Consider the following 23,123-nt stretch of genomic DNA (forward strand, 5'->3'; position numbering starts at 1 on the left):
CAACAGGCATTAAAACCCAAATAAACCATCAAGTTTTCTATCAGGTTATCAAGAGTGACAAGGCTTTTGAACAGCCACTCAGCATTAATGCAGTTGACTTTTGAGGTTAAGTAGTAATACCTGCAGCCAGCCTTTATCGGGGGGGACAGTCTACAGCCGGTGGCAGCCCTTCCACCAGTGGGCTCGCCTCCACTAGCAAGCTCGCGGACGCACGAGGACTCATGTACTTTGGTGTCTTGCACTTGAATGAAACTCCCAGCTCGGACTCCAACAACCCCCAGACCGTGACAGAGAACCTATTCAGGAAGCCATGCAAATGGCAGATACTTGAGTCACATCTGAAAAAGCCACGTTAACATGACTCACAGAATCACAATAGAAATTCTGAGGAATTTCATAAATCAGAGGGAGCCATTGCTGCACTCTCATATTAGATAATTTTCCTGAAGAGAATGTTTGTTAAGAGCTACTAAAAAAAGAAAGTAGTTCACACAGAGAAAAAATTAACAAAATCCATTTTCTTCCCAACTTGTTTGACTGACCTTGGTGGTGCAGCTGGTGACGACGAAGGCCAAAAGGGCTTTTTTTGTTGCTGTCACTATCATTGCTTTGTCACTCTCTCCTTCTCCCGCATGTAAAGATTCACACAAATGTAGAACTGCTGGAACATCTATGTAGAAATTTTTATTTTGGGGGGGTTTGGGTTTACATGCCCAGGCGCCGTCAGCGGGGCTATAGGAGCTGACTCTCTGAGGAGAGGGAACCGGTTCCGGCTGGTTCCAGCGGCCCCAGCGCAGGGCACAGCCCAGCCCCGCAGCCAGGCTGGTGGGGCCTCCAGGAAAACACAGCTAAGAAAGGGCAAAAGCTGCCCAGAATGAGGAAAAAAATGTGAGAAACAGCCCTATAAGCACCCAGGTCAGAGCAGGGGGATGAAATGCTGCAGGTGCCAGAGCAGATTCTCCGTCAGCCATGATGGAGCAGACAGATATCCACACTGCAGCCTGTGGAGAGGGCTACACTGGAGCAGATATCCACACCGCGGCCTGTGGAGGACCCCACACTGGAGCAGATATCCACAGTGTAGCCTGTGGAGGACCCCATGCTGGAGCAGTTGGGTATTTTCTGAAGGTACTGTGTCCGGTGGAGAGGAGCCCACATGGAGCTGGTTTCCTGACAGGAACTGTAGCCCACGGAGGGCTCACACTGGAGAAAACGTGTGAGGAGGAAGGTGCAACAGGGAGGCAGGAGGAGGTAAAGGATTTGGAAATAAAGGAATGAAGGAATGAAGCTGAGCTTGCAAAAAAAAAAAAAAAAAGGGGGGGGGCATGGAGGGAAGGTGTTTAGTTTTTGTCTGTTTCTCACCATCCAAATCTATTTTAATTGGCTATAAATTCAATTGATTTTCCCCAAGTCGAGTCTGTTTTGTGCACGATGGTAAGTGGTCTCCCAATCTTTATCTCAACCCACAAGCTTTTTCATTTTATTTTCTCCCCCATCCCGTTGAGGGGGAGGAGAGCGAGTGTGGCTGCGTGGGCATCTCCCAGCCGACCAAGGTCAACCCAGTAGGTACGCGAATGGGAGTTCACCCAACCTGTGCTATGCAGGGCTCTAAGCAGCACGAAGTCCTAACACAGCAAGCCAGCTTCATATTGATGGCCCCACCATCTGCCACTATCTATCTGCATGGAATATTTCCAAAATCTGAGGCCATAAACTGGCAATTCTATAGGAAACGTTACAACATGAAACATAAACAAGGGTGTGTTTAAAACTGCCGTCACCACTAGCTCTGATCTTGCAAGCTTTCAACGTGACATTCACTACCTTTGCAATGCAATACTGAAGGAATGGATGAACTAGTGAGAAGTCTCACACAAAGCACAGAGGAAGCATCAGTTTGACAAAAAGAAAAAAAAATTATGCTTAAAAAAAAAAGGAGAAAGATGATTTCACCAAAAGTCAGCCAGGCAGATTTTATTAATCTTGACTGTATTCACAGGATCTACAAAGGACTACGGACTATTGTACTTCCTTAAATAATTGTTGCCAATCACATCTTTAAGTTAGAGACACCACACAGAAAGCAGTCTTACAGAAAAACATTTTTTTTTAAAAAGGGGGAAAAATGCAAGCTGATGGCTTTAAATTCATTAAGATACTGGACTTTAAGGGAATTCAGGGAAAAGAGATAAGAATTTGAATATGGAAAAAAAAAAATTAAAAAGGGCAAAACCCCAGAATTTGTTTTCAAGACTATTTAGAGTATTTTAAATTGCTGTTGACCATAAAATGAACAAAAATAAGAGAAAAAAAAATACTGCTATATCTAAGTGCCATGTTCCCATGATATATGGAAAAGCATCATATGCTGCAATAAAATGTTTTAGCTGATCATTTCTTGTCTTTTTGGCATTCTGCTGACACACTTTTAAAAGTGTTAATTAAAAAAAGAATCAAATCAACACTACAAATTGGATAGACTTGTGCCCTACAAACAGTCTCTTCTGACCAATAATTTGTGGAGCTGGGGCTCGGCCAACTTCCAATGAATCTGTGGAGAGTTTCCAGCAAACTGTCATCGCAGCAGGATGCAGTTCTTGATAGGGTGATCATACATGGCAAGTGAAGTGATGCTGAACTGTCACTAAACAAGTCTGTTTTATTGTGCCTGAATTTTCCTTTAACGCTCATCCAAAAAATGGAGATTGGCAGTTTATTTCCAGATACACATTTATAATATAATGTACCTAAAACCTTGTAGTATCCACATGGAAGCATGCTTTTGGATTATTGTCACATTGTGGGAGAATGACAAAGAACACTGGACTAGCCATAGCTATAGAACACAAGTAGTTTTAATTTTTTTTATATTTATAAATAAAATAGGCCATGACAACAGACCTGAACGTGTAGTACTTTCCCCTTAGGGATTCTGATTTTTTTTCTTTAGTTTGAAATAAAGAATTTTAGATTTCAAATACATGACTGCATTTTAAGCGTGCCTAGTGCAGCAGCCATCCTGTGTTGATTTACTGATTATATTTTTAGGAGGCTATTTCCAAGATATAGTTAAATAAGCACAAAAATAAAGCTAATCTGCATGTAGAATACTAATAATAATTTGGAAATTCGGTGTAGATCTACTGACTTTTTACAGGTTTCTGCTTTCTGAACATGGACCCAGACAAGGCTACTACAGCAGAGAGTAAAAATCAGCAGTGAGTTAGTCTAAGCCTCCCTGGATGTACCTTCCCTCCAACAGCCTTCAAAATGCCACAGGTACAGTCAGGGAAGTGAGAGTCAAGTGTTTTTATATTCTTGGAGAAAAAATAAAATCCCTTCTGTGTTATTGCCATGGGAAATCAGAACATCCCTTACCACTCTGCAACTTCTTCCTTAGATACACTTCCTTTGTCTAAACATTAAGATGGATGAAAAGTTACAGAAATCCCTGCCTATTGAAAGATTAATTCACAATAGCAGTAGTTTATACTCTCCTGTCTTTCCATCCTGTCCCCTACCAATTAAATGAGGGCAGACTGATAACTTTGTCTGAAGTGTCTTCTAAAAGAGGTAATTTAATTTGAATCACTGTTTTCAGAACTCAAAAATACAAAGAGTAAACAAGACCTTTTTAAGGCTGTCACCCTAGGGAAAGGGCAGATTTAAGAGGACTCACTTTCAGAGGGTAGGCTCAGTACTTCTTGAAAATTAGAAAGTCCGACTTGAAAACTAAGGAGTGAGGAGAAGAACCTGAAGACTAGCAGCCACTGGAAAAGCTGATGGGAGTGTGTTCAGATATCTGTTGATGGCACTGGAAGGTATATAGCAATGTTGCATGATATTTTCCATCCTAAATCACTTTGCCAAATTAACTGTTACACTGCAGTCTTTCTGCTAGCTCTCCCCTTCAAGCAAAGTATTTGTCACGCTTTAAGGCTTTAACAAAATGATTCAGTCATTTCCAAGAGGAAGCTGAAGAATGTTATTCTCTTTTCTGTCGAAAATCTCATCACTTCTAAATTATGGAACAGGATCTTGTCCTTGGGCAGCAGACAGTCCCGTTTCAGAAGGATACGGACCAGGACACGCAGGATGATACAGGCAGCTGTAGTAACACAATCAGCCAGGAGGACCAACAGCCCTCCAAGGGATTTAAACCAAGCATGCTGTCACTTGAATACCTAGAAATAATCACTTTGCAGTGAGATTTTAACTGGCATGTCAGGAGACCAGAAGCTGGTTCTAGCTTCAGATGGGCTTCATCGCATCTGTGTAATTCTTATACAGCTTCATCAAGTTATTTAAGCAGGCATGATAAAGAAAGAGTGAGAAGGGAACTAATGGGAGAAGTATGAATTACACACAAACTGTTTAATTAACTATTTCAATGTGTAAACTCTTTTATTTAAAAAAAAAAACAAACACAAAACAAAAACCAAAAAAAAAAACCACCACACGGTACATCAATTCCTTACTCCAAAGAAAAATCTTACAAAAGAAGAGCACAAACTGGGACTAAAAGACAGAATGTATATTAAAACCTTAAGTTTTCTAACTGAAGAGTTGGCAGAACTTGCGTACCCAGGGGAATCAATCCCTCATCAGACATGCAGGCATCCACTCATCATGCATGCATAGTATGCTGTTTTGGAGATGTAGCACAACATACACAATGGCAGAAGCAGCCCAACAGAAAAGTATTTCTAGGAGAACCAAGAAAAGACACTTTTCCAATGCCAAGTGGATATTACACTCAAAATAGCTTTTCCTCATTTCCAAAGCAGTTGAAGAAAGAAAAATAAATAATGCAACTCTGAAAGACGCAAACAAAAGCATAAAGCATACTGATCACCAAAAAGCAGGATCCAACACATCACTCCACTGAACAGGACTCTCTTGTGTTCAGAAGGGGACAGTGTAACTGGCAAATTGCTAGACATCTCTTTCCCTGTTGACCAGACCCCAGCTCTGCTTACTCTTCTGGATCAAGGAAATTCAGACTAAGAATACAGAACTTCTTAGTGGGGAAGAAGATAGAAGTGTTGGTCAATGTCTTTGGAGAGAATACCAAATGTATGTGAGTCACAATAAAGACAGTGACCCACTCAGAACACTTAAGTTTCTATATGGAAAAATTATTGCATCAACCCATAAAAGCCACCCCAGCTTAACAGATGGGATTAGATTTTGAATTGCACCTCGTAACCCTGAATCCCTTTTCTCTACTCTGACATTTCAGAAGAAGGTAAAGAAGCAGCGGATCACCCTATGTGTGTATTGGGCAAAACCCCTCATCCACCTAAACAGACTGATCTGGAGGTCACCTGTCAAGAGAGAGACTGAGAACAGCAAAAACATCCAGCATAAGAGCCAGACAAGAGGGAGCCAGAAAGCCCGGGAAGACCCAGAGTGACCGTAAAGACCACTCAGAAATTACATAGGAAGTGAGGGATGTTCTGTGTAACAGGGTTAGTGCTTAGTCCAGAACCGTGTCTCTACTTGAGATGGAGAGTGGCTGTAAGTAGTTGCTTATGACACTTTAAAACCCCTGTATTTCTCCATTTCCTTCTGCTGTCAAGTGCCTCTAAAAGGGTGAACCATGCACTTGGGTTATGCTAGAAGTCAAGGGTCATGGAAGCGGCCTGCAACAGCAGCTATACAGTTTGGGGTCAGCACAAGTCCTGGGGCCAGATACTACAAAGGATAAAGAGTCTGAAGGAAATGATAGGTGAAGAAAACATGAATCTGCCAACCACCTTCCTCAGGAGCACTCTAAGGCTCAAAATTCACAAACCCCCAATATTCACCAAGGGAAGAATTAAAAAAGCCCACCTAGATTGTAAATGGAGAGGCTGAGAAGTGCATTTCTATTTTATCAGATATGAATTATAAATCAAACACAGCAGGCTAGAGAAGGAATCATTAATTTTTCAGTTCTTGAACCACAGATATCATGTTTAGCTCTATACCACTAGCCTTTGTAATACAATGCAAGAAAAACTCTTTGGCAAAAGTAATTAGCATTGTGGAATGACATACAAATGAAAGTTTAAGACTACAATGTTACCATTAAACTTTTAAAGACAGACAATGAAGCTTTAGTATATGTATCTCCATATTAATACATTCATGCAGATTTAAGTGTTAAAGAAACAAAAGAGTCTTGCTGCATGACATTCCCTGGCATTTGAGGATGGCCCAAACATTAGATAGAGAAGAGACTCCAGAATAAACCATATCTTCAGAAGCCCTCTCTGAAAGAATGATCTCCGTTGAGTCCTGGGCTCACAGGGCATTAGCCTGGAGTTGGCACATATGTGCAAAACTTCCTAAACACCAATACTCCAGTTGTACAGTGCCTCCCTCCCTCAGTTTCCCTCTTTGAGGAACAGGGATGATAGCACTGACGACCTAATTCACATGTTACGATGCTTGAGACCAGAAGGGATGGAGACATCAATATACGGAGTGGCAGTTTGCTTCAGCTAGCTACCAGTGTAAGGAACAGCCACAGATAAAATCTTGCACTTAATGCAGAAGAAGGATTAAGCGATTTGCCAGAGAGAGTACAGAAAGCTTTTTGCAGGATTAAGACCTGAGCCCAGGCACTAGATGGTCCTAACAATAGTCTTATCCATAAAATCATTTTTAGATACATACGCATACCTGAGCACTTTCCCAGGTCTGTGTCTTTTACGGCCTTGCTCTCTGACTGAGTAATGAAGACAAGATTCTTTCACCAGAAATGTGCCTATACAGGAAAGAGTTCATGCCTTTGGGGTCTTGCTAACAATTTTTAACCAAGGCAACATCAGGGCTACATGCAACGTAATACCCAAAGACAACGAGTCCTACCAGGCCAAATCCCAACTCCATCCTAGAGACCTTCGTGAGCCACGGATGTAAAGTGCAAGGACAGAGCTAACGTTTGTTCAACCTCTAAAAATGAACCTAGATTGCTAACTTGAATGACAAACCTCAATCTACATTCAAGGAGCGACCCGTTAGAAAAATAACTTGCTTCCATGTGGCCAGGTGATAAGGCAAGGGTTGCAGCAAGATCTTCAGAGAAAAAGGAGAGATGTAAGACTTACGCACCATACAAGGGAGAAATCAGAATTTAAAAAAAAAAAAAAAAAAAAAAAAGAACCTAGTCTCAGACAGGTTTCACCCCATGAAGGTGATCATACAGGCATCCCCAAGACCCTGCTCCCCCGTTGTGCCTTGGGAGGCTGGGGGAGAAGCCAAGTTAACAGTGTGGTTCCAGGGGGAAGTCTCTGGGCAGTGGTTCCCAAGTCTAATGTCCGACACAAACCGCACAGAGAGCGAGCATGCCCACCTACACAACTAATGGCTCCTGCTGCTTGAAGCCAAGAAACTACATGATCAAATGCAGTTTGGGTTTTGGTAAAACATAGGAGGTGGTTCAGCAAGCTGCTGACAGCAGACAAGGGTTAACCACCGGTGCTCAGCGTTATTAGATCATAACACATCTGGAGAGTCTTATTGCTAGGGCAAACATTAATCTTCAGAGAAAGCCAAACATGCAAAATGAGATCTCATAAGAAAAAATTGAAAGGGAGGTTATACACAATGAAAATAATCCCCAAATAACTTTTGAAACTGAACTGGCTGAAAAGGGGGAGAGGAAGCGTTTTTCCATAAGAAAATACCTGCCTCTCCCAGCCGACTGGGATCAGAGTAGGCAGAAAAGTTTTAAGCTGAACCATTCAATTTTGAAGCATTTCTGTGATTAACCCAAGTTTAATTTAAAATAATGCTTGTTTATAGAAATGTCCAAGTTTTCCTTATTCCCAGCACTGTACTTAAATTGTGTTGATATAGATATTACATTGGATTATTTCCCTGAAGACATAAAAGAGAGCTAATGTAAATGCCAATTTAGTTTTAAGAATCCTGGGAGAGTAAGACTTTGTCTGACTTTATTTATGAAAGCCCTTATATATTTAGGCAGTTTCATATTTGCTTTGTTAAGCTCCAACTTAAAAAGTAATTTGTTCATTTAAGAATATTCTGCAATTAGTTTAGTCTGAGTGCATACAGGAGTTTTCTGCAGAGTAGTAATTTCAAAGTGGCACATACAGCCCTTACTTCCATGGGAACTACTGAATAGTCAGCCTCCATGAACACCTCCCTTCATCAAAAAGTAATCACATCATTTTATATGTGGCTTGACAAAAATCTGTATTTCACATATTCCCATCTTCATATTGGCTGCTGTGCTCCATAGAGCTTGTTGTCCTCTTGCACGAAGGGCAGTATTTCCTAATTATGTGACTTCACACAATATTAAAGTACATAAAATCGTGTATACGTACACTGGAAACAGCTGCCTTGGTGTTTAGATCTAAAATTCAAGAGGTCTTTTTTCTGCACCTGGCTCCACTGTCCTTTGTTACTGGATGATCTCAACACTAAGCAGTAGAGTACAGATATTTCATACGGATTTCACATTTGAAGTCCACAAATTCTGTGTTTATGCTTTCACAAACAGAAAACCATGGTAACCACTGCAATACCTAAGTAAGGGTTACTGTACAGTTTATTCCATAATATCCATTCTGAGAAAAACAGAGTCAAATACCCACTAATGTCTGCATAATAGATTTAGAGCTGAGAATTTTAGGCACTTCGGACAGCTTTGAAGCAAGTCTAGCTAAATTGCATTAGTAATTGCAGAACAACAAGCAGTGACTAATTAAATCCTCTTTCTGGATACAGATTACTGGCTGAAGATTTATGTACTGTAGACGATGCTGTGGTGTACTCATTTGAATTAATTATTGCAATCACCAAGCAAGGATCCCCAAACCCCCCTCTCCTGCAGTAAAATAGGATCTAGGCTAACTACAGATTTCTAGTCTATGGTGTTCTTTGCAAAAGAATAATACAGAACTTCCATTAAAACCAGCAGCATTATGGTTTCAACCCCCCGCTTCTTCCTTTCAATTTCATTAGCAGCTCCCATGACAAATGATCAACTAATAGTAGCTCTGTAACAGCGCAGCCAAATTGAACGTTACTTTTGGATTAGTGAGAAAAGTCTTGTATCTACTGGCTCAAATCAAAGGACAGTAAATCCATGTTCCACTTTTGCACGGGTTACACACATGTAGCACTGATTCAGTTTTTAAGATCCTTCTCCCCACTCCAGTATGCATCTATTTCGTGCTCTGAATTGGTTTATACCAACTTATTACTGTATTCCAGACATCTTCCAATGCAAGCTAAACAAAACTCACGGTTTCCCTTTGTAGGCCTTAAATAGTTTCCTTGTAGCTTATACTATATGTAAAGTAAGAACAGAAAGCCTGCTCCAGGTCATCTTTCACAAGTGCCACATGGATCCCCACACCACAGGGTCCCACAGCTAATTTCAGCTAAGAAGTGCCTAGGAACAGAATAATTTGTTTATACAAAAATGCAAGTGTATAATTGGCAATTGTCCCAGGTCCCCATGAACCTCAAAATTCAGACCTCCAAGGTCACCACGTGTATCTGTCTCTCAATTTAATTTTTATTTGTGTTTTGAACAGTAGCATCCCTTAGTTTACATTACTAGCAAACCAACTGAGCTCCCATGTTGTTTGAGCAATTTTGTAGAGATTGCTTCTATTTATAAAAGGATACACGTGTGGCAGACTTGGACAAATATGGATAGTATTTAAATGAGCATCTTGAAAAGGACCTTAAACAAAAAAAGAAAAATTGCTTGTATATTTACGTACAAAGGCTGATCTAATTGAGACACTCTCTCATTCCTATTTCCATACATCCCTAATCTCCAGTCACAAGGAAAAACAGAAAGGAGGTTGCTACTGGCATAAATCACACACTGACTACAGCTGTGGATGGCCCATGTACAGGAATAACTTCCATTGCATTAGCTCTTCTGCCTTAGATCTACAGTGAGCGTTGAAATGCCACTGTGATGGCTGCATGAAGATAGCTGCGCATCCTGCAGCTGAAGATGTCTAGCTATTTACTGCCATTAACGAAGATGATCCTTTTTCCTCTCCCAAACTACAGGAGAAAAAAATATTCCTGTTGATAATACACACTGAGGTTTTTTTATGAAGGAATGAATTTTTATAGCTTTCAGAAGTTTCCTGTTTGCCAACTTTGCTGGTCCTCTTGGAAGCAGAGATGATAGCATCAGCTAGTTAAAAGCAGTAAAACTGAACTCTCTTCCAGTGGAGGAAAAAAACCCAAAACACCAGAAAACCCCACAACAAAAAAACAACCAAAAAACCAACCCAAAATTTTTCATACTTCAGTCAAATGGATTTTCCTGTTGGGGTTGCCCATCTTTTTATCTTGCATGACAAGTTTGTTTAAATTCTATTTACAAAAATTATATACCAAGATGAAATTGCCATGGCTTAAAAGGACATTTCTTTGTCATAACAAGAATAAATATTTTTCAGAAGCTGACAGACATGACAACTGAGATGACTCAGGTCAACCTGGCAAGCCTTACCTTTTCTGGATCACAAGTAGTGTGGACAGGGAAAACTTGCCATTAAAGATGCATTTAAGATGGAAAATGTTAAGATATCTCAGGAGGCTAAACTGCTTCACTTGAAATCACTGTTTGTTTGTGAAGTCAGTTTTGAAATTCACCTGATTGACTGAACTTTTTTGAACACTCTTATATTTCCTCTATATAGAGTGTCATCTGCATGGCTGTCGGTGAACATATACTTTGTGAAGCTGCTCCCTATCAGTTCCAACAATTTCTTGATTTGGCATATGGGAAGAAAAAAAAAATTAAAAAAAAAATCATAAATACTTTAATAGTGAAGTATGATTTGGAAAGAAAGTTCAAGAAGAGGGAATTTGTTCTTTTTCACAATTAGCATTACCAATATCAAATGAACCCCTAGAATGGCTAGAAACAGACAAGGAAGATGAGCTCTGTGTTGCAGAGGTTTCAGAATTACAAGGATATCTAGTACGACCGTTCAGCGTGTCCGAGAGGTGAGTGGATAAGCGGAGTGGTGGCGTTTTCATGCGCTTTCATACACACCACAGTAAACCTTAACGTTCTGGCATCATAATGTCAGCAAGCAACTACCACCAGAGCTATACCCAAATCCACAAGCAGGAAGTTGTCAGGCCAAGGCCAAACTATAAAAGGGATGTAAGATCACACTCCAAGGCAGAATTTATGCTGTCCGGCATCTCAAGATTAAACTATCTGAGCTACAATTTTATCTTTATTTCCTTGTTTGTGCATCTACTTATCAGCATGCAGTTCTGTTCCTCTAGGCTGGTATAAAACCCACCTACATTACAGATGAAGCTCCGTAACATCTGTAATACACATTTTAAATCACATTTTATCATTTGTTCTAACTGAAATCAGAACACTGAACTGGCAGAAATGAACATCTGGAACTGGAGTTAACTGAAGTCCTTAAAATACTTTAGGTAAGAAAACCATCTTTGGATACAAGTCAAATTCACTAAAGCAAAGATGATCTTCTATTAGCTTGAACTTTACTAAACAAACCCAAGTCAAAAAGCAGATGACGCTTTCCACTGTTTTAAGCTACGAGCACTTACAAGTCATGGGAGGATAAGATCTAATAATCTGTTAGTTCGAGAATTCTAGGTACACGTATTTATACTTCCATTAACTAGCATCCAGAATGGTTACTATATTTTTGAACTTTAAAATACTATTACATATTTATTTAAGAGCCATTCTAGTGTCGGATCATATCATTGGAGGGGGGGTGTCTGTGATTTAAGAAGTGCATTTATCATAATGTAAGTGTGTCTGAATTAACATAACAACTAACCTGTATGTTTAAGCCATTGCAGAAATGCTGAGTCTTTGTAGCTCATGAAATACAGTAACACGATATACAAATGTGGGGAGAATACCAAAAATTTTTTAAACATTCGTGAATGAAGCCGAGCTTTTCTTCTTGCGAAGGTAAATCCACTAGCCCTGCTACTGAGACATTCTTCCCTGATACTCCTTCTACCGTCTGACCAGCAATGGTATAGGCTATTTCCCTATTTTCTGTCCATCCCTACTGTGACTTCAACTTCAGCTGCTCTTTTACACCAATTTATGACTCCTCAGCTGTTTCCTGAGGGTTAATGATATTAAATTCCCCTGTGTCACAGACTGCATTAGCATGCCAATTGCATATGTCTGTGGTGTATACCTATGATTACCTTCCATTATGACTTCTAAGAACAAAGTTGAAGTCTCATTTTCAGTATTGGCTGAATGAGTTTTCACCTTATTTGTGCTTTCACTTCACCCAGAAAATTACCCATTTTATTATCCCATTTAGGAGAACAATATACAGCAGCGTTACTACCATTCTATCAAAGAAGTAGTGGCACCTGGATCTTTGCTATGAATTACACATTTCTGCCACACTTCAAAGATGCTCAAGTGGCTGCATGCTACAGAAAACACAGTCTTAAAATGGGTATTTTATCGGAAATTTCTAGTCTACGATATTCAGTTAGAGAACGAAGAGCTTTTTTTCCCCCTCACTAAAATAAGCCACAGTTATTCCTTAAAGCCTTATGCTTTTAGCTGGCTGTGTAATCTATAGATGCAGGCACTGCAGCTGCTAAACTAACTCCGAGGTTCTTAGCATTAAAAACTACAGTAAGTAGCACAATTTAAACAGGTGAAGAGAACTATTAGCTCCAGAACGATAGTTCATTGAGTGATGTTACGCTTTACAGCATTACGCTTAATGACAATTAAGCTGCATTCTCAACTAATACTGAAGCTACGCAACCCAAAATAAGGTAGAAAGTTCTCAAAACTCAAGTTCTTTGAATGAACGCACTAAGGTTTACATCATAGCAGTCGGTAGTCTGAGGCATAAGAGCTCAGCCTTCATTGAAATAGGTTAAATTGTTATCTCTAACAAAACGCCTTATGAGAAATATGAAGAAAAAAGGTTTTGGTAGAAATAAATCCAGGTCTGCTACAACTGAATTGCTCTGGATTCTTGCAATGTTAAGAAGAATGGGTTCTTCCTTCATTATGGCATTTGATTTGTTCATATAAGTAAATTAACCTAATCATTATATATGACATTATTGATACATTCCTTCATAATGAGTAGCTAATGCTTGTTTACTCTCCTACTGCGACAAATTAGACCACCTACTCACACGCTTGTATTTATTATTAAAGGAACACACGTGGAGAGCTAAAAGCCTGCAATAATACAACCACAATATTTAGTTGCCTTTCCAGGCAATAATCTTGGTAGCTAAATAATTTAGTTCCCTCCCATAAAACCAGAAGTAGTATAACAGTGATACAATGAATCCTAAATAGTTAGCTGAGGAAGAAGAATAAAGGAGAATCCATAATGGCATTTTCCCAATTTAAAGTATAAGAGTACCACTGATCAACAGCACCATGAATTAGTAGCGGATACTCTGTATTTCAAACATGCTTTATGTGCTGCTGTTCAGCAAAGGTGTTTGGACAAAAGCTAAAAATAAAGACTGTATTACTAAAAAGCTCACCCTGGTCTTCAAGTTCAAAGAGCTTTTCATCTAACAGAAGACACTCATAACACATGGCTTGAGCCCACAAACACATCCAGGGAGACAGTCAAGTCAAAGCCTCCATTTTTTTATACATGTTATTCAGAAATGTTTGCAGTGCCCTAAAAGGACTTTTTTCTATTCAGTAAGTGGTTAAAAAAAAAATAATTCAGTTTTTCCACATATATTAACCTCCACTATTCACCGCACTGAAGTTGCTCAAGTCCCTGACATCCCACTGAACTGATCTGCACCCAAAATTTGATATCCGAGTCCCATCCATCATCAGTTTCATGTATTTATGCACAGGTTAGTTCATTAACAGACATAGCAGCCTTAGAGCTCAATGACACAAATAAGGAATTAATAAACACACATGTAAATGTTCATCTGATAAAGTTCTTGTGTTATGACAAGCAAGCTTGGATTGTAGCAATCATACTGCTTAAAGCAATTTTAGGCCTCAACTGGTGCATATCAGAGATCTACCTAACATCAGAAGAGCTGTGCAAGTCAACACCCCTGAAAATTCAGGTCTATCTCAGCCTTGAATAATATATCACAACAAAAAGATCTTCAGGACACAAAATACTGCCTGTAGAAAAAGATAAAAAAAAAAAAAAAGGAGATGCTCAGAAAAGGGGGGAAAAAACCCACCACCACAAAAAAGGCACTAATCTCATGCATACTACTCGCTTGGACTCCAAGACAAAGATAGATTTTACTAGCACTGCTCAGGATAAAAAACAATCCAATTCCATACAAGTTTATCTGAGTATTTTTGAATGGACAGGATACTGCCTGACAACAGTTGCTCAATTATGTGTTACTTTTATTACACACAAGACTTGGCAGCGGCAGGGAACGTATGTCTGGGACAGTCCTCAAAAAATTTACTAACACTTCAAGATGCACAGGCCAAGTTACAATATGGAGAGCTCCTAAAAATACTTCATTTTGCATGTAATTATTCACTGATAACAGAGGGAGCAGAGTTAAAACTGAGATTCGATAATAGACTAAAGCCAATTGCTTCTTCCATACAGTAACAAATGCTAAAACGGTTGATGTCCAGCTGCCAAAAGGATGTTTCAACAACAACTGTGTTACCAGGAAAGTCTTACATCACTAAGCAATTTGCAGCTCTACACTGGAAGTATCATGTGGAAAAAAACCCATACAGCTTCCGAAACAACCTTAGCATACATCTATTTCTCAAGATGCAGGAAAAATAAATGCCAGTATTAAGACCCCTTTTTTTGACTATGAAACCAATATAGTCACACCACCAGTGTCAACCAAGTTCATCACAGAAGACAACTTCTGTCTTGTGTTTGCCTGCGAGCGCCAATCTATAATTAGATGCCCAAGTGATGAATGGTAGGCTTATACTTGTACCAGTTCTTGGGGCTGAAACCGTATAATATCCTGAAAGGATTTACCAGTACTTCATATCAAATGCATTAAAAACAAGCAATGAGAAATCATCACATTAAGTCAAAAGCATAATGCAGTGTCAAAACCCATTCCGATTTAAGAAACTGTTAGACAAAACAATATTTACATTTTATTCTGAAACCCTACATTGAGATTACCATACCAGTAATGACCATTTTGAAACATCAAGAATCATATCACAGCCAAACCAAGAAGGATAAAGACATAGACCCATACTCCCACTGTTAAACAGCCTCCTGCTTCTAACAGCTTCACTGAGCTCTGTTAAAAATCAACAATGGTGAAACAAGGAAAACAAAGTTTCAAAATAAGTGAAACAATAAATCTTAATATCCAATAGCAATCTTTCCACCTTCCCAAAAAAGAGCCTCGTCAAAGCTCGTTTCAGAGCAGTTTTGTAGCATCTCTCCCGAAATACCAACACCGCCTCTGCAGGGAAGCTGGTTACCCCGGCATAGGAAGGGCTGGCAATCCACATAACTCAAGTTTACATAAAGGGAGAGGAAGCAGAAAGCTAAGGCACTACACCACTCACATATTAATACAACTCCAGGAGATCTGCAAGCTGACCGCCAGAGCTCAATTTTGCATTTAAGGGAGAAGGGAATGAGAAGAGGAAACGGGGAGGTGGGGGGGAAAGTTTCCCCCTCCCTCCTTCAAGCAAATCTAAATTTGTTCATTAGATCCTCAGGCTTTTAGGGACAGTTACATAAAAATATGTAGAATCCGTAACGCTTAGAATAGGATTCCTTCCAGTTCCGAAGGCTCTGCCGGATAAACCCCGCAGCCCAGACGAGACCCGCGGCAGAGGCCGGCTCTCCCTCCCGAGCCAGACTCGCCCCCCAGGTTCCTCCCGGCCACCGGCCCTGCCTGCGCGGAGCGGGGCTGCGGGTAACCGGCATGGCTGATGTGCAGGGCCGGCAGCTGCGGGAGCCTGACGGGGTCTGCGTGCCGCGAAATGGTGGATCTGACTTTAACACACGTTCTACCATGCGGAGCGAGAACGAGCCTCTGCAAAGCCGAGCCGGGAGGGGATAGCGGGAGGCGGGCCGGGAGCGGGACCGGCAGCGGCGGGGCCTGGAGGAGCTGTCAAGCCCCGCCGTCTCCCCCCACCATCCCCCGGGCCGGGCGGCCCCAGCCCGGCCCCCGCCCGGGCCCCCTCCGCCGGAGCGGTACTTACGTGAAAACAAAAAATAAAGTAGTCGAACCCACTAATAAGGCAGCTGCTGTGGAGACAGGGATGTATTTAGTAGGTTTAAACCTCTTTCCAGTGCTGCTGGGCATCCTGTAGCTCACACATCACGGGGTAAATCCCAGCCGAGAGGAGGGAGCCGGCAGGACGCGGGGAGAGCGGGCGCGGGGCGAGCAGCTGACCTCCCGCACAGGAAATCCCACCCCCGCCCGCCCCCCGCCCCGCCACGCTGATGTCAACCAGCCCTTAAGGTAGCGCGGAGCCTCCGCGGGGAGCGGCGCGGAGCCTCCGCGGGGAGCAGCCCTCACTGACAAGGGGGGACCCAGTTTCCCCCCTCTTACGAGAAAAAACCCAAAGCTGTTTATGGAGCTCTATAACGACGGATCATTAAAGCGCTCGGTTCGGCGGCGCCGCTGCCGCAGAGCCCCCCGCCGCACCCCCCGGGCTCCCCACCGGGCGGGGGGTCCCCCCAGGAGGGTGTTGCAGGATCGGGGCCTGCAGTAAATTGGGACGCGAGTCGTCCATTGCTCGGCGAATAAACCCCTACATTTTATTCTGCTGAACCCAGATTCATTGTATTAGGAGAACTGCTGCACTCTGCCAAATCTAAGATGAATGAGTGCAAATATAACTGAAATGACGCTACACTGTTCTTTTTAAATCTATCCATTAGCATCAGGAAGCACAAATAAGAGGTAATTTAAGGTAACATCAGAAAGTTCACCAAATCCGCTTTCTAAAAAGCACTGTGTCAATAGCTCCTCTGTTCACATTCCGGGGGCACCACCCAGCAGCAAACAAACCCTCAGCTGGGAGGAAGGGTTCAAGGCCACTTGGAAGTTTAGAAATCAAGACCAGGAGCTGCAGCTTGCTCCCTCCCTCCCGCTTTCTTCCTCAGCTAATCCCCATTTGCAGCTGCCAACAGGCAGATAAAGCAACGACAGCATAAGACAACAAAAGGTCCATTTGCAGCTTCTGTTGGGTGTTCTTAAAAGTAAGCTTGCCCTAGAAGGTATATACTCCAGTTCTGTTCTGAAAAGACATTATCATTGCCCATTTTGAGACCAGATGAGCTCCCCAGTCCTTGAAGTATTAAGAACAGAACAAGTAAAACCCAATAAAAAAAGCAAGTAAGAGTCCTCAACTTCACCGTTTGCAAAAAAAATTGTGAGCATCAGCTTTCATAAAAGCAAATCCAGCAAATTCCAGCCTGAAGGCATATGGTTATGTGAAATCTCAGCTTTTGCTAACAACTGCCCCCCCCTCAAAAAAAAAAAGTATTCTCTAGCCCTCTGAGAACAACTTTAAAAATGTGAAGTTTTATCCAAAAGGGACTAGATCCAGAAGACAAAATGAACTCGAGACTTAGGTTTTTGAGGCAAGGGAGGGACAACATCTACTTAGGTTATTTTTGAATGCTTGGGGGACACAATGTTTCCTATGCTTCACTACTCCTTGTCATGCCAGCTTATTGAAATAAATGATTCTTAACATCCTTGTAACTAATCAAAAGGTCAACAACTTTACAGAGAACCAGACTCCGCATACTAATCTGAAAGCCTTCGGGCAGATCTACACTAGCATATTAACTTGGATCAAAAGTGTACTTTGGAAGCAAATCTCTCGATCACCGTCACTTACCCCAGTTCGATGCATATTGCTGAGTGGTCCCAAAGTAGTAACTGCATTGCTTTTCAGTAAGACCAAGCCAGAAGATACATTTCAGGAGCACACCTAATACACTTGGGGTAGGTGTTAGTTCAGCACCACTTCCATGACATAAGCAGAGACTTCATCACTTCCATCAGTTCAAGCCCTTTCCTCCTCCCCGCTGAAGCAACATTCTTGGCGAAGAATTTCAGTTGCAAACAGAACCCTGATTATTTTTCCACTGATATTTTTATTTTAAACCGGAAAATGTTACCATAAGAAGCATTATAGACTGTTTATGGAGTTTGGTTAGCATCCTGTAATGGACAGTAAGAGACTTACTCAAATGCATTTCTTAGAGCTTGAAAAGCAGTAAAGAAGTTACCTCCCCAGTGACAGATGTGCATTTTTAGCATGAACATGCAATTTTCCTTTCTAGGTGAGCAACAGAAGCATCCTGTCAAGCTTCAAGCAGGAGCTAGGGAGCAATAAGCACAAGTTCATTTTAAGATACGTATTTGGATGTTGGTGATTTACTTAAATTTCATTCTTTTTAAGGGCAAAGCCTTTCTGGGACAGTAACATTCCTTGATGTGAATACAGGAGTTATTCTTAAGGAGTCTATTCCTACTCTGTTCTCTGCACCTCATTACTTTCAGTTGTATTTTCCTACAAGGATTCTCACCTCTCTCTAGAAAGTCTGGTTCTCAAAGACAGCTTTGCAAGTGAGGATTCAGTGCTCCTGGCTCCTTCCACCCTTCAAAATGGTTTTCCCTTTATCACCCTGGCATGCTAATGCTTCTCCACAGTCTGCTCTAACAGCCCCATTTACGGGCCCAATCTTTCAAGCCACTCCTGTTCTGAAGGCAGGTACTCAGCAGCAAGCAACTTTGCATTTTTTTAATCTCCCAGTGATGCAACACTCGGAGAGGGGGACACTAAAGATAACACCGCCAGTATCTGGTATCAGGGCACAAAGAATTGCAGCTTTCACAGTAACAAAACAAAAAAAAAAAAAAAAAAAAGATGCATCTATGCATCTCCAAACCTCAACTGATCTTAAAGCCCATTGTACCAGCCTGGTCTGCACTGCACAGTCATCCTTTGCACCAAGACACTTTTGCCGTGCAACAGTGCAGTCACACAGAACCAGCATTTTCAAGAGAGGGCCGAGACGTTCCATCTTACAAGGCTACAGTGTTATGTGGAATCGCATTTTGAGATACTTTTTTCTGCTGCACATTGTAGATTGCCTATAAGAAAGCAGTCCATTTCTGTAATTTGGTGTCCAACAGTTCCCACAGTTCACCTCACTTCCTTCCCACTAACGTCGAAAACAGTCTGTTTTCAAGACAGCATACAGCACTGCTGAGCAACATGCAGTCTCACTATTAAAAGGCAAGTATATTTAAAGCCGTGAGATGGCGTTACCGTTCAAACAGTAAGGATGTCTGAGGAGGATTGGACTAGAGCAGAATAGGCATGTCTCAGAGTGGCTCTCCTGGAACGCCTTTATTTCAAGGACTGTAGCTTCTGGATTCACACTACCCGATCAGTGTGCCAGAAGATCTTGGCAGCACTGAGGTAAACAGCAATGGCAGCATGAGTTAGGAAAAGATGTAATGACTACCCAAAGAACTAATACAGCAACAAAGAACAGTCTAAAAATAATCTGGCAGAGTATGTCTAGTAATTGCATGTCTTTTTTCCAAAATTTTACTTTGAGGTTTTACCCCAGATGAGAAAGGGCCAACCACAGAAGCTGTGTTGTAGGCACATGCCAGGGTACCATTCTCAAAGCCGGTAAGATGAAAGGAAACTCATGACAGAGCAAGCATCAAGAAATTTTGATCGCCATGCAATTTTCGTATCTAATTGTGGCACTAAAGTTAGCTGGAAATCTTAGCTACGTGGTTAAGAAAGTTATTTTATTTTGCACACTTGGAAGTGAGCACACTGAAAATCCCTGGAATCTTTTATTGGTCACTGGACAATTTAGCTCCTAGCTCGCATTAGCTGTTGTCATTAAACAATGACCAGAATAAATAATTCTGCTTTTCTTACTGGGTTTGCTTACTACAGTAAATGCATTTGCCAGCCATGTAGTACCGGTGACCTGTGAACTGTTCAAGGTCACTGGCAGGACCCTGAAGGATCAGCAATTAGGTGTTTAGTAAAAGCTGGTTTTCCCTCAAACTTGGCGTGCTCAGTACAGAGGAGATCTGGATCATCACACACAGCATGGTGCTGGCAAAAAGTCCAAGCAAGGCTAGACAGTGCTGGGTACACGCCAGGCCTACTCAGTTACCCACTGGAACTTTAATACGACAACTTTCTTTTAGTTGTTCAAGTTTATTTGTTACTAGATATATAAAGAAATTATTGCCTGATAATGACTTTTCAGTAGGCAAAATGGATATGCCACATCATTTTCTAGATTCTTCCAAAAGATATTTTCCATGGAATAGCATTTTCTTAGAACAGAACTCATGTAACATGTACTTCCTAACTGCACTGATGAGGCATGTCAAGTTGCATTTATTATGAGACTTTGGTTACTTTATTTACAGACCGACTCCTAAACCATCCCCACAAGGAACTACTTACGTTAGAATAACGCAGGCCTCTGAATCGTTCTGAAGCGTCACCAACCATCCTGTTTAAAACCATTAATAAAGTGTAATTATCCTCCACTGGGACAGAGTACCACTCTAAATGATGCTGCTGAAACTCGGAAAGCCAACAGTGATTCATGTATCAGAAAACAAATGAAGATATTAAAACTGATACGCACTATTTATATGAAACAATGTAACTTTAATTATACCTAGTAGAATGGTCTTGAGAAATATCCTCCAAAGAATGCAAAATATTCGGTCATTTTAATGTTCAATCCGTCTTTGTTGATGTTTACATAGCTATAATTGCTTTTATGGAAAAACAGCATTAGAAAACGATATACTTTTAGCTACTTGAAATGAGGACACCCAGCACAACATGAATAGGTAAGAACTTGTGACACCCTTAGCTTCTCTGTTAACTTGTAAGTAAATTGCACATCTTGACACAACAGTTAATATCTACAATACAGTTAATCAGATGATGTGAGTTTGTAGAGTCAAGACTGATAAGCAACAACAAAAAGCTGGACTTCTCCAGCTTGAAAGCTGAAAGTAAGTTTGCGACTATAAAGTTCATTAAATATTTGCAGTAGTCGGACACCTTCCATAAAATACAGTTTGCTGTACATAACATCTAATCCAGAATTGTGATAGCACCTGGTTTGTACTTAACGTGTCAGTAAATTGGTTAAAAGCAAAACAGACAAACTATATTCCACAAACCCCATTAAAACTTTAAAAAGTATTTCTACAAATGTCATTTATTTAATAATGTAATGTGGGTTGCATTTTCACTAGGAGACTGCAGCAAACTAATTAGACAAACGAGTCTTTCGAATATGAACAGGTCTTAAGTCAGGTTAATATCTAATGTGATAGAAGTGGAAAAAGATATTCCATACTTAAATTTGCATATTGGGAAAGTACACCAGTGGTTATAAATCTGATGCATAGCTGTCAATACTAATAACTATTCAGCTCTTAAAGTTTGGATTTTGCTCCTGTTCTTGTCAGTTTTCACAGCTTCAAGAATTATTTCCTTATTATATAATTGCACAAGCCACTTCCTTGAGAGAGCACCTCGTTTTCACATGAACTAGTCTGAGAAATCACTTACATGTACAATCCACTCTCCAGATGATTACTTCAAACTTTTCCTCATCAAGCATAATTCTGATCTGTTGCACTTAGTTTCTGTTATCTCCTGACTCTGAAAATGATACGTTGTCAAAGATTTAATTAAGGTTAGTGAAAGACTGGTTAATTCCTCTTATTTCTATTTTAAAGAGTTAATTCTAGCTAAATCTAATTAAGAAGACCTTCAAGGCAAATCCTAAATGAACTATCATAAAAGCAAAAATTAAAAAAAAATCCTTTATACACACCTCACTTCACTAAACTAGTGCAAGTTTACACATAAACAAGACCTCAGCAATTTAAGAACACTTTGAAATTCATTTGGCTAATCAAAATTAAGACACTAGAGTTTGCCATAGACACTTCAGAAAATACACCTTGCTAGAAACAAGCTGGACCAGCCAGAACAGACAGGTGTACTTGGAACAGAAGGGCATAAAGGAAGACGGCTACAGCGATTTAACTGGAGAGAGGCTTGGGTTTGTTTTAAATAACCACACCACTGTTCAAGTACTCAGCCTTGAAAGCTGATGGCAATCTGTACAGGAGACTAAAAAAAAAAAAAAAAAAGCCATTTATAATGTTACCTCCCCCACAATCTCCATTTCTACACAAATAGTTGCAATTCAATATTAATAAGGTATTGAGTTTTCTGGACTCCGAATCAGATAGCCTTTTCTTTAGAGAAAAGTTGCTAGTAACATTAAACTTTTCCATTAAGTTATTCAAGGGAATACATCAAGAGATGCGGCAGCGCAACGCAAAGCATTTCTGTTGTGGGAAGGCAGAGTTCAGCGGGATTCATTAGCCATGAAGCACAGCATCCACCTTCTGGACCTCAGACTCTCAGACTGGGAAACCCATACTCCCAACTGGTACAGCTGGCCTGGGCTGCAGGTGCTCTGTCACAGGCAGGGAAGCACTGCTCGGCCTGCGGGTGCTTCCTGAACCAAACACCTCCCCACACATCTACACAGAATACCCAGTGAGAAAAGAGAGGGGGTATCTGCAAACCTCAGCCCTGTCACAGTTCTTTCCATGATGAAGGTATATGAACAAATTAATCCCTCATTTTGCAGTAAATCCTTCAAATTTTTAAATTAAACAAGTTCCAAAATGTTTAGTAACACAACTGAAAGAACTATTCAGACTTTGTCCTTTTCATACAGGTATTTCTTGAGCATGTTTTATCCAAAATAATAAAGATTCACAACATTCTCATGTCTGCACAGTGTTGAGAAGAATTTTAATTTTCTAAGTTTTGGTATCACAGAGAACTTGTGTTTGATACAAGCTACCTTATTACATAGGGGAAAAAAAATCATCATTTACAGTGTTAAAATACAGCAAATTGGGGTGTTTGCAATTTGTGAATGAGACATTTAATATCACTAATACAAGCTTATTCCTGGAGGAAAAAAACCCAACCTAATAGTGTAGTCTTCAAAGTAATTAATACGGGCTACAGAGAGAACTATTTTTAATTAATTTTTATAATA

General features: G+C 40.6%; 1 protein-coding gene across 6 annotated transcripts in view; it reads right to left on the reverse strand.

The window, feature by feature from the left end:
* ZDHHC8 (zinc finger DHHC-type palmitoyltransferase 8) overlaps positions 1-16,392 on the reverse strand; it is a 122,818-nt gene extending 106,426 nt beyond the window's left edge. For 3 of the 6 annotated variants that reach the window (XR_008469113.1, XM_054219375.1, XM_054219370.1), the window contains exon 1: positions 16,205-16,392. Coding sequence is in view for 2 of the 6 variants with exons in the window: in XM_054219375.1 (XP_054075350.1) it covers positions 16,205-16,308 (104 nt within the window). In the remaining 4 variants the exon portion in view is untranslated. The remainder of the gene's footprint in view (positions 1-16,204) is intronic. The other 3 variants (XM_054219372.1, XM_054219374.1, XM_054219373.1) reach the window with 3 other exon arrangements.
* Between the last annotated feature and the right edge of the window lie 6,731 nt (positions 16,393-23,123).

The sequence above is a fragment of the Rissa tridactyla genome, chromosome 13, assembly GCF_028500815.1.
Source record: "Rissa tridactyla isolate bRisTri1 chromosome 13, bRisTri1.patW.cur.20221130, whole genome shotgun sequence".
NCBI lineage: Eukaryota > Metazoa > Chordata > Aves > Charadriiformes > Laridae > Rissa > Rissa tridactyla.